The sequence below is a fragment of the Mixophyes fleayi genome, chromosome 2, assembly GCF_038048845.1.
Source record: "Mixophyes fleayi isolate aMixFle1 chromosome 2, aMixFle1.hap1, whole genome shotgun sequence".
In the NCBI taxonomy this organism is placed as follows: Eukaryota; Metazoa; Chordata; class Amphibia; order Anura; family Limnodynastidae; genus Mixophyes; species Mixophyes fleayi.
The window spans coordinates 90,806,919-90,821,058 of NC_134403.1; the positions used below are offsets into that span (position 1 = coordinate 90,806,919).

The 14,140-nt window shown below is 39.0% G+C and overlaps 1 protein-coding gene across 1 annotated transcript in view; it reads left to right on the forward strand.

The window, feature by feature from the left end:
* Positions 1-13,017, forward strand: part of PRKAG1 (protein kinase AMP-activated non-catalytic subunit gamma 1) — a 37,882-nt gene extending 24,865 nt beyond the window's left edge. Inside the window, exons 2-13 of the mRNA XM_075199634.1 lie at positions 308-362; positions 448-554; positions 634-715; positions 804-862; positions 3,897-3,942; positions 4,108-4,162; positions 4,280-4,406; positions 4,489-4,654; positions 6,710-6,747; positions 6,831-6,977; positions 12,062-12,155; positions 12,251-13,017. Coding sequence (XP_075055735.1) covers positions 308-362; positions 448-554; positions 634-715; positions 804-862; positions 3,897-3,942; positions 4,108-4,162; positions 4,280-4,406; positions 4,489-4,654; positions 6,710-6,747; positions 6,831-6,977; positions 12,062-12,155; positions 12,251-12,267 — 993 coding nt within the window. The 3' untranslated portion in view covers positions 12,268-13,017. The remainder of the gene's footprint in view (positions 1-307; positions 363-447; positions 555-633; positions 716-803; positions 863-3,896; positions 3,943-4,107; positions 4,163-4,279; positions 4,407-4,488; positions 4,655-6,709; positions 6,748-6,830; positions 6,978-12,061; positions 12,156-12,250) is intronic.
* The last annotated feature ends 1,123 nt before the right edge of the window (positions 13,018-14,140 follow it).

Sequence of the window (14,140 nt, forward strand, 5' to 3'; positions counted from 1 at the left end):
TATAAATGTGCCTATTATGAATTCTCATATTTCATATAATAACTGTAGTGTAGCACCTTGTATATTTAAAGTAATATGGTTGTGCGGTTCCATTCGTATTATTAATTTATATGGTGCCAAAAAGATCTACATAGCCGTACATGGCAGTAGTGCAAACAAGTGGGGGAGAGGGAGACCAGAGAAAGGAGGACCCTGCTTGTGAGACTTACAATCTATATAAGTTTTGGGGTGGTTCAAATTCCAAGAGCGAGGTACATATTTGTTGCTAGTCTAGTACTAAAATGTTTAATATATTCCTATATTTCAGGGATCTGTTGTGATTGAACCCAATGTTGAAGGAAAATGTGTGTTTCCTTCAGAAGGTAAGAACGTTTGATGGCTTGTCTGCCCAAACATTGCATGGTGCTTTAGTGGTGGTTTCAGGTCGGTTTTCCTCCTCTTCTTTAGGGTTGGAATCAGATGGTGGAGTGTACACAAGGTTTATGAAGAACCACAAATGCTATGATCTTATCCCCATTAGCTCAAAGCTTGTTGTGTTTGATACATCTCTTCAGGTGAGATATCATCTTAACATCTTCTCCACCTTCCAGGCATATGTGCTTGAAAAAATAAGGCTTTCACTATATCTTGCAGGTGAAAAAAGCATTCTTTGCCTTGGTCAGCAATGGTGTAAGAGCAGCACCTTTGTGGGATAGCAAGAAGCAAAGTTTTGTAGGTAGGACACCAGATTGTCTGAAGAATATATGTTTCAAAAGTCCTTTAAAAGTTTTATCCTTTTTTACTTTTCTCTCTTTCCAATGAAGGCATGCTTACCATTACAGACTTTATCAATATACTCCATCGATACTATAAATCTTCCATGGTAAGTCTATTTTGTTTGTTCTTGATTGTCTGAAGTAATTCTCTGCTTCTTAATGATTATGCAGAAAAGACCACCAATCATCTTAAAAGATGAGTCCTATTTTGGACAAGTCCCCTTATCTTGCTTTTCCTCCCTTGTACTGAATGAGGGGTCCTTTCACTGAGGCAACCCCCAACACCCCTTTCACCTATTGCTCTCTCAGCTCACAGAATGGGAAGGGGGAGTTCATCCACCGCCCTATAGCGTACTTTGGGTCCCAGCTACATGACTAGGTATGGTAGAATTGAAGGGTACTATAATGTGTTTTGGGGGTTTTTTTGCTGTATAATTTCCAGACACGCGACATTGGCCATGTGGCTAAAATGCTGACCTAATTGCAAAAGAAAATACCACTGCACTAGGTATCGCTATTCCAGTGTCATTCTTGTCAATTATAAATATTTAGGTAACATGATTACTGGATGGTGCACTTCAACACAGATAGCTAATCAGGTAAGAAAAGAAGATAGGAAGAAATTGTGTATTCGAAGGCACTCTGCGATATCAATAATAAATTAAAATAACTATATCTTTATTGGTATGCTTTAAGAAAATCCCTCTTAATTGGATAGCGAAATATTAAAACCAAAGTGATTAAAGTGAATTAAAATAGCAAAATAAATTGCTATGCCCCGCTACTTTATATATATATATATCTATATAAGTATTCAGTATATAATATAATAATCACTCCTATATTAGACCAGTCTCACAATTGGATACTATTCCAAATCAAAATAATTGAAGTATGTGTGGTATAAAAAAGACTAATTTGGCAGTTATTACTTTAATCCAATATCCCAGTAATCCTTTATAGTAACTACATTATCGATAATGGGATATCCTGATATAATAGAAACTCCATATGAATCAAAAACACACTCTCAGTGTAATAACCCTGATCCATATAATTGCTTGCATATAGAGCCCAATAAGGGCTTAAGCTATTGTTATATTAATAATGGGATTACTAGTGCTTAAAATAGGGTCTCTGCCTGACGGTTGTTTGGCTTAGTTATATACCCTAGCACTATATTGCTCTAGTAATTACACATGTGTGTTGAATTGATTAGTCATTCTGGTATCACACAGACATCTGATGTATCTATTGGAGCTCCTTCTAAATTAGAAGCCTGCCGTTTTTTAGTCATATACACACACTCGTGCTGTTATATAACCCATACAAGGTTTGGTTATCTGAGAATGCTGAATAGAGACTAATATTGAGGAGTGATTGAGCACAGTAGCGGGGTAAACGCTGACAGACAGCCAGGTGATGCAGACCTGGTCCTTTGCAATCTTACTGAATTGCAAGGGGCCACACCCATACATTGTGACTGCATAGCTGTCTTGCAGTCATTTTCCAGCCAGTTTGATTATCCCAATCAGGTGGTTGTTGAGCACAGAAACAAATATGTAAAAGAAAGCAGCCAATTTACACACTACTATTCACAATGCTGTAATTCATACCCGTAGTGGCTTCTGCTCTGTGCTATTCCCTGGTCTGGCTCACTATAATCCTTTCATCCCCGTACATAATCTCTTCTCTCTAGTGGAACTTCCTCCTTAACCCTATCAGCTTCAAATCTTTCAGATACTCCCATTTTGTCTTTTGAATCCTCATCAACTTAATTTCCTCTTCTGTGCCATTAATCCCAAACAGATTTATCGCACAACCTAAAAAGGAAAAGTGGAGGTGTTGCTCATCACAACTCAGATTCTAGCCACCGTTTCTAGAAAGTACTAGATAAATTGTAGCTAAAATATGATTGCTATGGGCAATACCTCCACCTTTTCTGTTTCAGAAGGTTTGATAATTCTACACCAATATGTCTTTCCTATCATGTATAAGGCCTTGTCTGACATTTCATAAAGGTAAGTTAGTTGTGTATATAGAAAGAGGTTTTGTATGCCAAGGTGCAAAATAACCTCCCAAGGACAAGCCATTTACTTTAATTTGCAGGGCATACTCTTTTTTATTGCCTCCTATTAATGTCCAGAAATGAATAATATGGGAGGGAGACTCTGGCAGAAAAGAAATTATTTGCAGGGAAGGGGTAAAAGTGATGTGATGGAAAATTAATTATAGGGCAGTGTGGTAAAGAAAATGAGCTACAGTATATGTTCAGACTAATATCATAAGTTTTCTAAAGTTGACGCTACGGGGCTAATTTCAACAGTTGCAACATTACATTTTGTCAGACAAGTTGTTTTGTAGACCAAATCTGCTTGACATAACTGGGAGGCCACTCAATAAAAAATGTAATGTTCTGATTTATCAGATGTATGAAAAATATGCTCCTTTTCTATATAAAATAAAAGTTGATGTGCTGCACCACACTTTAAGCACTAAGTGCAAACTATACACTGTAGTAAATATATGTATAACAAACACTGCATTATTGGTATGTAGTATTGAATGAAAAATAGCTTCTTAGTGCATATATTGATTAAACTGTAGATGCTGTTTAAATGTGCTTTATTAATGTATCCAAACCATAGTGTATTTTTTTGTTGTTTTTTTTAATTTGAGCAGCATAAAGTTGGGTTCCAATAATTTCTTTTAGCGATAAGTTCTGTGTTCCAGGAATAGACCATTAGTCTGGGTTACTATCTGAATGAGGTCTCCTTGTAGCTGGAGATGGTGCATATTTTGATCAAATAGTGAATGCCCAAGAGCCTCCTTTTTATTCTAGGTATTAAAAATGTTGCAGTGTGTTATACATGTAGATCCTATTGTGCGGAGTTCCTTCTAAGTGCTTAGTGTGTTCTGCACTTTGGTTTACAATATCCTGATTTGTGCAGAGCTATTAAATCTGTTGCCTTTAATAAGTGATAGTACACAGATGTTGGTGTCTTTCACAGCACAGAAGTATTTCCATTTCTCGGTGACCTTAGTGAGTTTATACACTCAGGTTGCCTAGCAGGAGTGGCTGACTATAAACTGTAATGGTGATCAGTTTTTGAATTGTTACTTTGCTCCCTGTGTTATCAGGTTCAGATTTATGAGCTGGAGGAGCATAAGATAGAGACTTGGAGAGGTGAGTGATTGTTGGGTACATGGTTAATATTTGCTATAACTATATGTACAGAGTGGAGGGACAGTTTGGATAAATTAATAGCTAAGTATGGCTTGACTGTTGCATTTCCAGATTATAGGAGTAGACAAATGTTTAAGCTCTAATCTTCAATTTTCTCTCCTTCAGAATTGTATTTGCAAGATTCTTTCAAGCCTTTAGTCAGCATATCTCCAAATGCCAGGTGAGTATTGGACTGGTGCCTGCTCATCTCATTTTGTGGGCATGTAATACATTTTTTGTTCTACATTTCTCAGCCATGTTCTTATATTTGTTTTGTTTTCTCTTTTTCCGATGTCAGCCTGTTTGATGCTGTCTCCTCACTGATTAAGAACCGTATTCATCGTCTGCCAGTCATTTCTCCAGAATCCGGAAATACCCTGTATATTTTAACACACAAACGCATCCTTAAGTTCCTCACTCTTTTTGTGAGTTTCTCTAACTCTCCCATCATCTAAGCTCTTTCTTTACTTCATTATTTCACACTCATTTTTCTCGCTTTATCAACAGATGTCTGAACTGGAGAAGCCAGCCTTTGTGACTCAAACTCTAAAGGAGCTGCATATTGGGACTTATGATAACATTGCACTGGTCCGTCCCAACACTCCGGTCTATGTTGCTTTGGGTATTTTTGTGCAGCGTCGTGTGTCTGCTCTGCCTATTGTGGATGAGTCTGGTAAATAGACTCTTCTGTTACTCAATATTCTATAGCTAAAATAAAAAGACCTGTTCCTAACAAATAATTACATATCCAATAACAGGTGCTATAAATTCACAGCTCTGCTAGGAACATTTTTATTTTCTACCTTGGAGACTGCAAGCATATCACAAGATTGGACTTTTTTTTTTTTTTTTTTTTAAGAAAACTTCTTAATTGTCAGCATTAGCATTCCTATACACACGCCTCATTAGCACATAATTGTAAGATGTCGGCTCATTTAAGAACTTTGTAATCAAAAATCTGCCAATTAACCTCCAGTATCCAACAATGATAAAGATCCCTTGAATAACAATTGAAATAATAGTGTTATAATAGTAAAGGCATGACAAATTAATCTATATATAAATGCACAATAGCATGAAAATGCAGGTGGTACACTACTAAACATAGCAGCAGCTATTTATATAGCGCCACTAATGCCACAGCGCTGTACAGAGAACTCACTCACATCAGTCCCTGCCACATTGGAGCTTACAGTATAAATTCCCTAACACACACACACACACACACACACACACACACACTCACACAGAGACTAAGGTCAATTTGGTTTCTGACAAAATGGGCCCCAGTTTGTGTGTTGGGCAATTTAGATGGTAAGTTCCAATGGGGCAGGAGCTTATGTCAGTATCTACATTTTTTTTCTGTACCACTCTGTATTGTGATTGGTGCTATATAATTAAACCATGAAAAAATAAACGATAACACTTCGCAAACCTGTTCTTCTAGATAACTATGCTGGACTAATGTATGCATAGGTAAATGTATAACATGCCAATTACTTGCAAAACTATATCCTTATTTCATTCATTGCTGGAAGTAGTTTAATTATGGTAAAGCTGCTAAAAATGGTCTTATTGTATAATATAAATATATATAGATTACATATTGAGAAGGGTGGTAATGTCAATACCAAATTAGTCAATTTGCAGCTCCTTCCCCCTTTTCTTGTCTTATCTCAATATACTGATTGTATATATTCACGGTATACAATTCCCTTTTTTTCTGCAGCTTTGTTATATTATGCAATTAAACAATGTACTTACTGATATGTTGTCTTTGAAAGTAATTAGCATTTTATTTTTGCATGTTTATGCATCTTATTAGAATATATGCACTTGCTAAAAGCACGGCTGTTATTTTAACAGCATTAAATATACATTTGTTACTTCGACTTTATTCTGCATTGTATAAACCCCAGGTTATGACACACGTCCTTCATAAAACTTTTATGTATTTGCAAAATAGGCCTTTGGCCTCTTTGTTATTAGTAATTGTGTATCCTTTACAGATTTTTTTTTTTGTATTATGAAATCTGTCTGTTCAAACCAAACTGTTAAATCAGAGTGAAAACTTATAGCATTTATTAATCATTCCTCAAGTATCTATGACAAACTTTAAACTCTCCAGAAGGTACGTGAGTCTGCAGTTCTTCCTCTAGCCTTCTCACAACAGCTTCATAGTGGATACTAAAAAATGTCCTTTAAATTGACATTATTCACTAAAAGTACATATACAGCATGTCTATATTCTTATTGCAGGATAAAATGTGGGTAGTCCCATGTACAATGAAGTTTTTGGTTGATACTTATGTTAGGGGAGGCTAAACATTTGCTCACTGGTTTCATGATCCGTTTGAATAATTGCCATGGAATTCTGTTAGTATGGCACCTCCCAGTCATGTTAAGTATATATGGAGGGAAATTAGGTTTGCTGAACATAATGCAATTATCCTTATAGTTTGTTCTAGATCTGTTATACAAGAACTTAATATATTTTCCCTTTATGCATGAATATCCAGAGATTGTATTCGGCATGCAATACATTGAGGAAGTATGTTTGCTTACAGTCAGTTTACATGGTTCATTATCAGGATAAACATGTATCTTTGACTATTGAAGCATTTGCCCGAACCAGCAACCCAAATTTGCTGTTATTTTATTGCGTTATCCTGTTTTGCCTTTGTCATAATTTGCAGTTGTGTACCAGTCAGTTTTCTTGTCTCAACAGGGCGCGTGGTGGATATATATTCCAAGTTTGATGTCATTGTGAGTACCTGCCTATACCCATCACTTCTTTTAGTGGTCAACATATCCAGAAAATCTCATTTTTCCTTTTTATTGTTTCCTAGAATTTAGCAGCTGAGAAGACTTACAATAATTTGGATATCACAGTGACGAAGGCTCTTGGACATCGTTCTCATTACTTTGAAGGAGTTCTTAAATGTCGCCAGCATGAAACTCTTGAAACCATCATTAACCGGCTTGTTGAAGCAGAGGTAGAGTGCTTCATAATCGTATACTGGGAGTTTGTGCTGAATCCCAAAAGAACCATCAGCAAGTTGTCTTCCATAAAGTGATAAAAGCAATATAAGTATTTAGTGACTATGGGTTGCTACTACAGTTTTAGTGACTCGATGACAGTTGGATAATCTTGTTTTTTAGATGTTTTCATTGTTTTGTGTGTGCAAGTCGTTCAATCTAACACTCATAAACTTGATATGGTGAACATACTTCCAGAAGAGTGAATAAGCATAAACAAGCATTCTACACACCTAGTGACAATTGTTTTCAAGTACTAAGCTGTCAAAAGTTCATGCATCATACATATCATTTCTGAACAATCTTTTTGGTTTGACTGGTTTACCACTGGTGGTGGCAAAATACTAGAAACACCAATAACCAGCTCTTATGGCTGGGAAGGTGGTTCGTGAACTACTAAAAACTAAAATTCTGACACCAAAGTATTGTTATGTAATATAACAGGGAGATTCAGGTATTGATTTAACTTTATTTCACGTGTAAGCTAATCAATATCAGAAAGCACATTTGACATGTAGCAAACATGACAATGAGGAAGTGCTCTCAGCATATTTATCAAAAAAATTCCTTTTTATAAGAGTGACAGATACATACACACAAGTAACGCAGCCATATATGGTAGTGCATATGGTTAATATTTCTACTTTGCTGACTGAGTAATATTTAAGAATTACACAAACTAAAATGTCTGTTACTTTACAAAATAGATTGAATGCATGTTAAAGGCCCATAAAATGAATCCACAATTGACCGTCAATTACTGAAGCAAAGTCCTACTAGAAGATTGTCTGATTTAAATCTAGACCATAAACTTTGCATGTTTCCAGGGTAGGCCCTAAGTGTTTTTGTTTTGTTTTTGTTTTTTGTTTTTTATTGGGTGTTTTGGGTATTTTTGGCATTTCTTTATGTTCATAGTATGTGCTGAAGACAGATTTTGGGCACGTTAAATAAACTGGCAAGAAGCTCAAGGTCCCGTCCGCACCAAAACTATCCCACTATACCCCATTGGCTGCTTTTTAATGCCTGCACGAGTAGGACTCGTTTTGTGTATGTGAATGTGTGTGTGTGTGTGTGTATAGATATAGAGAGACAGACAACATTAAAACCACCTGCCTAATATTGTGTAAGTAGCCCTTGTGCTGCTAAAACAGATTTGACCTATCAGGCACAGACTCCACAAGACCTCTGAACATGATCTGTGGTATCTGGCACCAAGTCGTTAGCAGCAGATCAAGTCCTGTAAGTTGCGAGGTGGGGCTTCCATGACTGAATTTTTTTCCAAAACATCCCACAGGTACTCGATTTATTGAGAGCTAGGGAATTTGGAGGCCAAATAAACATCTTGAACCCTTAGTTGTGTTCCTCAAACCATTCCTAAACATTTTTATAGGGTACATTATCCTGGTGAGAGGCCGCTGCCATGAAGGGGTGTATTTGGTCTGCAACAATGTTTAGTTGGTATGTGTCAGTTACATCCACCTAAATGACAGGACCCAAGATTTTCCAGCAGAACATTGCCCAGAGCATCCTACTGCCTCTGCCGGCTCGCCGCCTTCCCCAGGTAAACGACATACACGCGCCTGGTTGTCCACTGGATGTAAAAGACCAGGCCAGTGGTGGTTTACTTATTGATGTCCGCCCCGGTGCCAGGCTCTGCACAGGAGGAGTTGGTATAGGGTCGATGGGGGGGGCTCTTTATGGGTGTCCTGCATTAGGTGGCAGCAAGAGGGCTAAGGGTTGCATATTAGGTGACAGCAGCCTCCTTGTATTGTATTACTGGGCCCTAGTGGGAGGTGCCGTGTTTGCACATCACTTCCTCTTCGACGGACCTCTCACACTGGCAAGCCCACCAAAACCACCAGACACACAGCTAGTGTGGGAGCAGCAGCTTCTGTATCCTTCCTTGGAAACCTTATTCCAAAGGGATTGAAAGGGGATTTTAGTTTGGGTGTGGTTAGAGTTTTTGTTTTTGAGGATTTTATTTTTCTCTATCTCTCTCGCGGTCTAGGCTCGCGCTCTCTCGCGGTCTAGGCTCGCGCTCTCTCGCGGTCTAGGCTCGCGCTCTCTCGCGGTCTAGGCTCGCGCTCTCTCGCGGTCTAGGCTCGCGCTCTCTCGCGGTCTAGGCTCGCGCTCTCTCGCGGTCTAAGCTCGCGCTCTCTCGCGGTCTAGGCTCGCGCTCTCTCGCGGTCTAGGCTCGCGCTCTCTCGCGGTCTAGGCTCGCGCTCTCTCGCGGTCTAGGCTCGGCTATCTGACCTATCTCTGTATTGTAGATCCACACCCTTTATAGGCTGTGTTGTTCTTTCAGGCCCATCCTCAGCTTAAAATCTCTGAATTTCCACCTGCGGGTGGCCTAATTCAAGATGGAATTGCTCAGGTCTTTAATCGACAGCATGGAACGTGTGGAGTTTATGGTGTCCATGGACTTCAAGGATGTCCAAACTATCTACATGTTCCAAACTGGGAGGGGCAACAGTGCCGTCTCCAGGTTTGCTGTACAGTCCTAGCACCTTCCATTCCAAGCCCTAGCCTTGTGTCTTTCCACAGCTAAGAGGGTAGTTACCAAAATCATGATAGTCACGGCAGCTCTACCGAGAGCCATGGGTGTTGCTATAATTCTCTACCTGGATTACCTTATGATCAAGGCGGTTTTTTCGACCTTGCTTCAGGCCCATGTGACAACACGGACCTTGGAATCGCACAGTTAGATAATCTAAAAACAAAATCCAGCCTGATTCCTTTCAGCAGATGGTCTTCTTGTGGCTGTTATTTGACACCCACCTTCAGAGAGTTTTCCACCCAGATGACAAGGTCCTTACCATACAGGGACTGGTAAAGTCTCTTCTGGTTTTGAAAACTAGTGTATGAGGGTGGTAGGCAAGATGCTCTCCACCGAGACTGTATAGTTCGCAAGATACCATTCCGGGGAGTTCCAAAGCTGACAAATGTTGAAGTGGAACAAGTTTACTTGTAACTGATCACTCAGTGCATCAGTCTAGTCGTTTTTTTGGTGGTTATCTTCAATGCCCTGGTAAGAGTTCTGCCTGTCCTGTGGATAAGGGTTGTTAAGGCCCAGTTTGACAATACTACTGCTGTGGCATATTTGAATCACCAGGGAGGCACCAAGAGCACTCGGGCTATAAAGTAGACCAGTCAGATCATGCTTTGGGTGGAACGCAATGTACTGGCCATTGCCGCATTGTTCATTTCAGGGGTAGATAACTGGGAGGCAGACTCTCAGCCTGCAGGCCCTTCATTTGAGGGAGCGATCTGGAAGGCGGCAAATGAAAAACATTCTAGTATAACTGTATCTTCTGATGCAGAACACCTTCACTCTAAAACAGATAGCAGCGGACTGACTTACCACAGTGGAGGCTCAGCAAGAATGAACCTGTTAGTGCAGGTTGAAACATGCCCCAACCTGCCTTGAGTGACATCCTCTTTTAAGAATGCTGACAGCTAGTATTGTTTCAGAAATTACAGAAAAGCATTCAAGAGGGGCAAGTGGGCCTTATAGGGGTAATTTTTATGATGAAATTAATGATGGTGTTTAAAAACGAAAAGTTATTAGTTATAATTTTTCCTTTTGGAATTTTAAAGAAGAAATTTTAATCATTAAACTCATACAAGCAAGGATTTATTTTATTTATTTTTTTAAAAAAAAAAAAAGGGACATGTTGACTCCTCTGCCTTAGGTTGATGCTTATTGAGCACATGACTATTTTTGTCTCAAAAAACTCTTGATTGTTGAACTAAATGATATTTTTAATGAGTCAGGCAAGACTGATGAAACTTTTTTTTTCTGAACTCCCCATATTGTAATTGACAAAGGATAAAAATTTTGACGTTCTATGTGGATTAGGGACTAAGATGTGAATTTTTTTTGAGACATATCACACTTGGCATATTCAATTGGGATTCGCAGCCGCAATTACATGCGGCTACAGGGGTCCCTGTACCGCAACACCGTGGCTTTTCAGGGTGCGCACGGAAATCTGCGATGTTGTGGTACCGTAATGACACTTAACACGCTCAGCCACAAATCCTAATTGAAAATGTCCCTAAATACGGAAAATCAAGAGTGGCATTTCTAAACAATTTTACTTCACTTTGATCCCCTATATCTCAAACTGAGGTCTAGAGAATATACATTTTACATGTGTTAGTAGATATGTGGTAGTATCAAGTGTACCAAGTTTCATGGAAAGTCATGAAGTCGGGTGTCGTTATGAAATTTTTCTGAATGATTTGACATGGAATGACTCATTAGTACTAGGGCAAAAACAATTGCAAGATGTATGTATAATTTAATTACACCACCACCCTTCCCTTTAAAGAAAAAAAAAATCCCATTACCCTAAGAAATAAGTGAGAGGAGCTCAGTTAATAACAAGCAATACTTACCTTGTGAGTAGGCTGAGCAGGTACTGACCCCCACCCCCACTGAAAATAATGGGGCTGGCAGCAAAGCTATGGAATATTGCTGTGGAATTGTTCCGGCGTGCACATAGCATGCTGGCCAAGGGCATAACTACCATAGTAGCAAAGGGTGTGCAGAGGAAAGGATGGGAAATGCATCCCATGTGTATGTGTTTGTTTGCCTTCAACCAGTACATGAGGGCTCTCATAACGATTTGCAATAGAGCCCTCATATGTCTAGCTATGCCACTGATGCTGCGCTTGTAAATCTACTTGGACATGCAAATCCCAGCATGTCTAATGGCTGCCATGACTTGTTACTTGTAGTGCCACAATACTTTTTTGTTAATTTCTGTTGGCAATGCATTTCTGTAGGCTTTTTGCACCCATTGAAATGCATAGTCCATTATGAGTAAGAACTCGCTCCTCAACTCAAGATTATTTTTGGCGATTTCCCAAGAAATTCTGCGGATTGTTCTATAATAGATTTTCCCTGCCCTACAGTTCTAATTGATTTCTGTGTTTGTGAGATCGCCTGTGATTGACCCTCCCCTTAATGATGGCTCAGCTGGTCAGCTTGTTAAGACATGTTTGAGAAATGACTAGGATTGTGTTTTTTTCTTAGGTGCACAGGCTGGTGGTAGTGGATGAGAATGATATTGCGAAAGGAATAGTTTCTCTCTCTGACATTCTACAGTGCCTGGTTGTGTCAGCTGGAGGTGAGATTGATCAGTTAAACATGCATGTGGTGCAATTTCTAGTGTACAATGTCTGCTAGTGTTTCTCATTCCATTTATCTCTGTTAATATTGCAGATGTGAAGAGTCTGTGACTGGCATGAGTTTCCTCCACCATCTCAGTGCTGCCATATATTTATACACCAAGGCCCTGCACATCTCAAAATCTATTTCATTTGGCAATACTTGGAACATGTTGCAGTGGAAAGAGGAGACACATCACTTGTAAACTATTGAGAGACATCCTTTAGGGGGCAGTAGTGTTGATCTCAGCAGTACTTTGGGGCATTAGTGGGGAGTGATCAATAATTTGATATTGGTGAGAACTTTCTACACTCCCGTCATTGGGCTACACAGTATTGAGGACTTTTCAGAGTAACTTTTTACTACATTGCACAACACCTCCATTATCCCCCTCATTGTATAGTGTTGTTTCACAGGATCCCAGAAGGAAAGAGGCATTGACCCGGATGCCTCTGCCATTCAGCTTTTGTATGTTGTTGTGGATCCAGTTGGGCTCATACGCAATAGTGACCCCGGATATATTTGCTGCATATTAAAGATCTGATATTTGGGTCTTACCATGATATTTCACAGAAGTCTGTTTATACTTTGCACTTGACTCACTGAAATTTCAAAGGCCACTTTATATATTTTTTTTTTATTATAATTACTTTTACTCTCCCTCTTGGGCAGAGTAGATTCCATTACTTGGATTGAAATGTTTATTCCCTAAAGTGCGGTTGGGCATTTTACTACTTAAATGTTTTCTTCTGTGTCTTTCGTATTTTCAAAATGGACAGGCAATTGTATAAAATTTAATAAAAATTCACTTTTTTTCATAATTGTATTAAAAAAAAAAATCTTTATTTTTTACAACAATCAAATGGAGTAAGATACAATTATCCATTAGTTTTAGACAGCAGTCACAACTTCACATAATACTTAAGAAAACAGGAGTTGGTGTATGATCTGGTCCAATAAAATTAGGTACTCTAATAAAATACAGACGGTTGGATTCTACCAGATAGCGTCTAATTCTTAGTCTAGCCCCATGGTCTGGTCAGGGAATGGTACCATGTTGGGTTTTTAATATATAGGAAAGAGGAGGGGGGTGGAGTGCAGAAAGGGAATAGGGGACAGGTTGAAGAGGGGATAAGGTTGAGTTCACTCGGGATGGGATGACCTGCACCAGTGCCACCTTGAGAGAGAAGTGTTGGGTTAGAAAAAAAAGAAGGGGAAGATTCAAGTGATTAGAGATGAAAATAGAGCTCATCTGCTGCCAGGTAAAGGAGTGTGATGGAACGTGTACCAGGAGTCATGAGTACTTCCATTGTGCAGCAATCGGTAAACCAGTAGCTGCACATACATATTGCACAAGTTTATCTCTTTTTATCAATAGTTTTTATCTGAGAGCAAAGCAGCATGACTAGGGGGGCAAGGATCACTTCAGTGTCCAGGATCTGGGTAAGTGCCACCAATGTGAGAAATAAGGGCACTGCCACCATGTGTGGTAAAAAGTCCCCACTCCCCCACACCCTCTCCAGCAGAGATCAGATGTGCCTGTGTAGATCTTAAGCAAATGCGTGGGAGCCATGTACCAGTGTGTGTGTAGACTTTAAATGCATTTTCTTTTATTGATACCATCGATATCCTGATCCTCAGCTTGGACCATCCCTCCCTGTCCAGTAATTTATTTATTTTTTTATTGATCCTTTGCAATATGTTACATTTTGATTCATATTGTATCATGTAGTGTCTATACTGTGAAATACACATTGTAAAAATAGATTCCAGACTGAGCTTTTACTGTACAAGTGTGCAACTTGTATGTAGGTGGATGAGATCATCATGTCTGATGGAAGCTCCATAATTATATCAGAGTTTTGCATAAATGGATGTTTACCAGGAAAACACTAACAATGGATGTTTCCCTGACATTTGATTATCAAAAACATTCATCAGTAT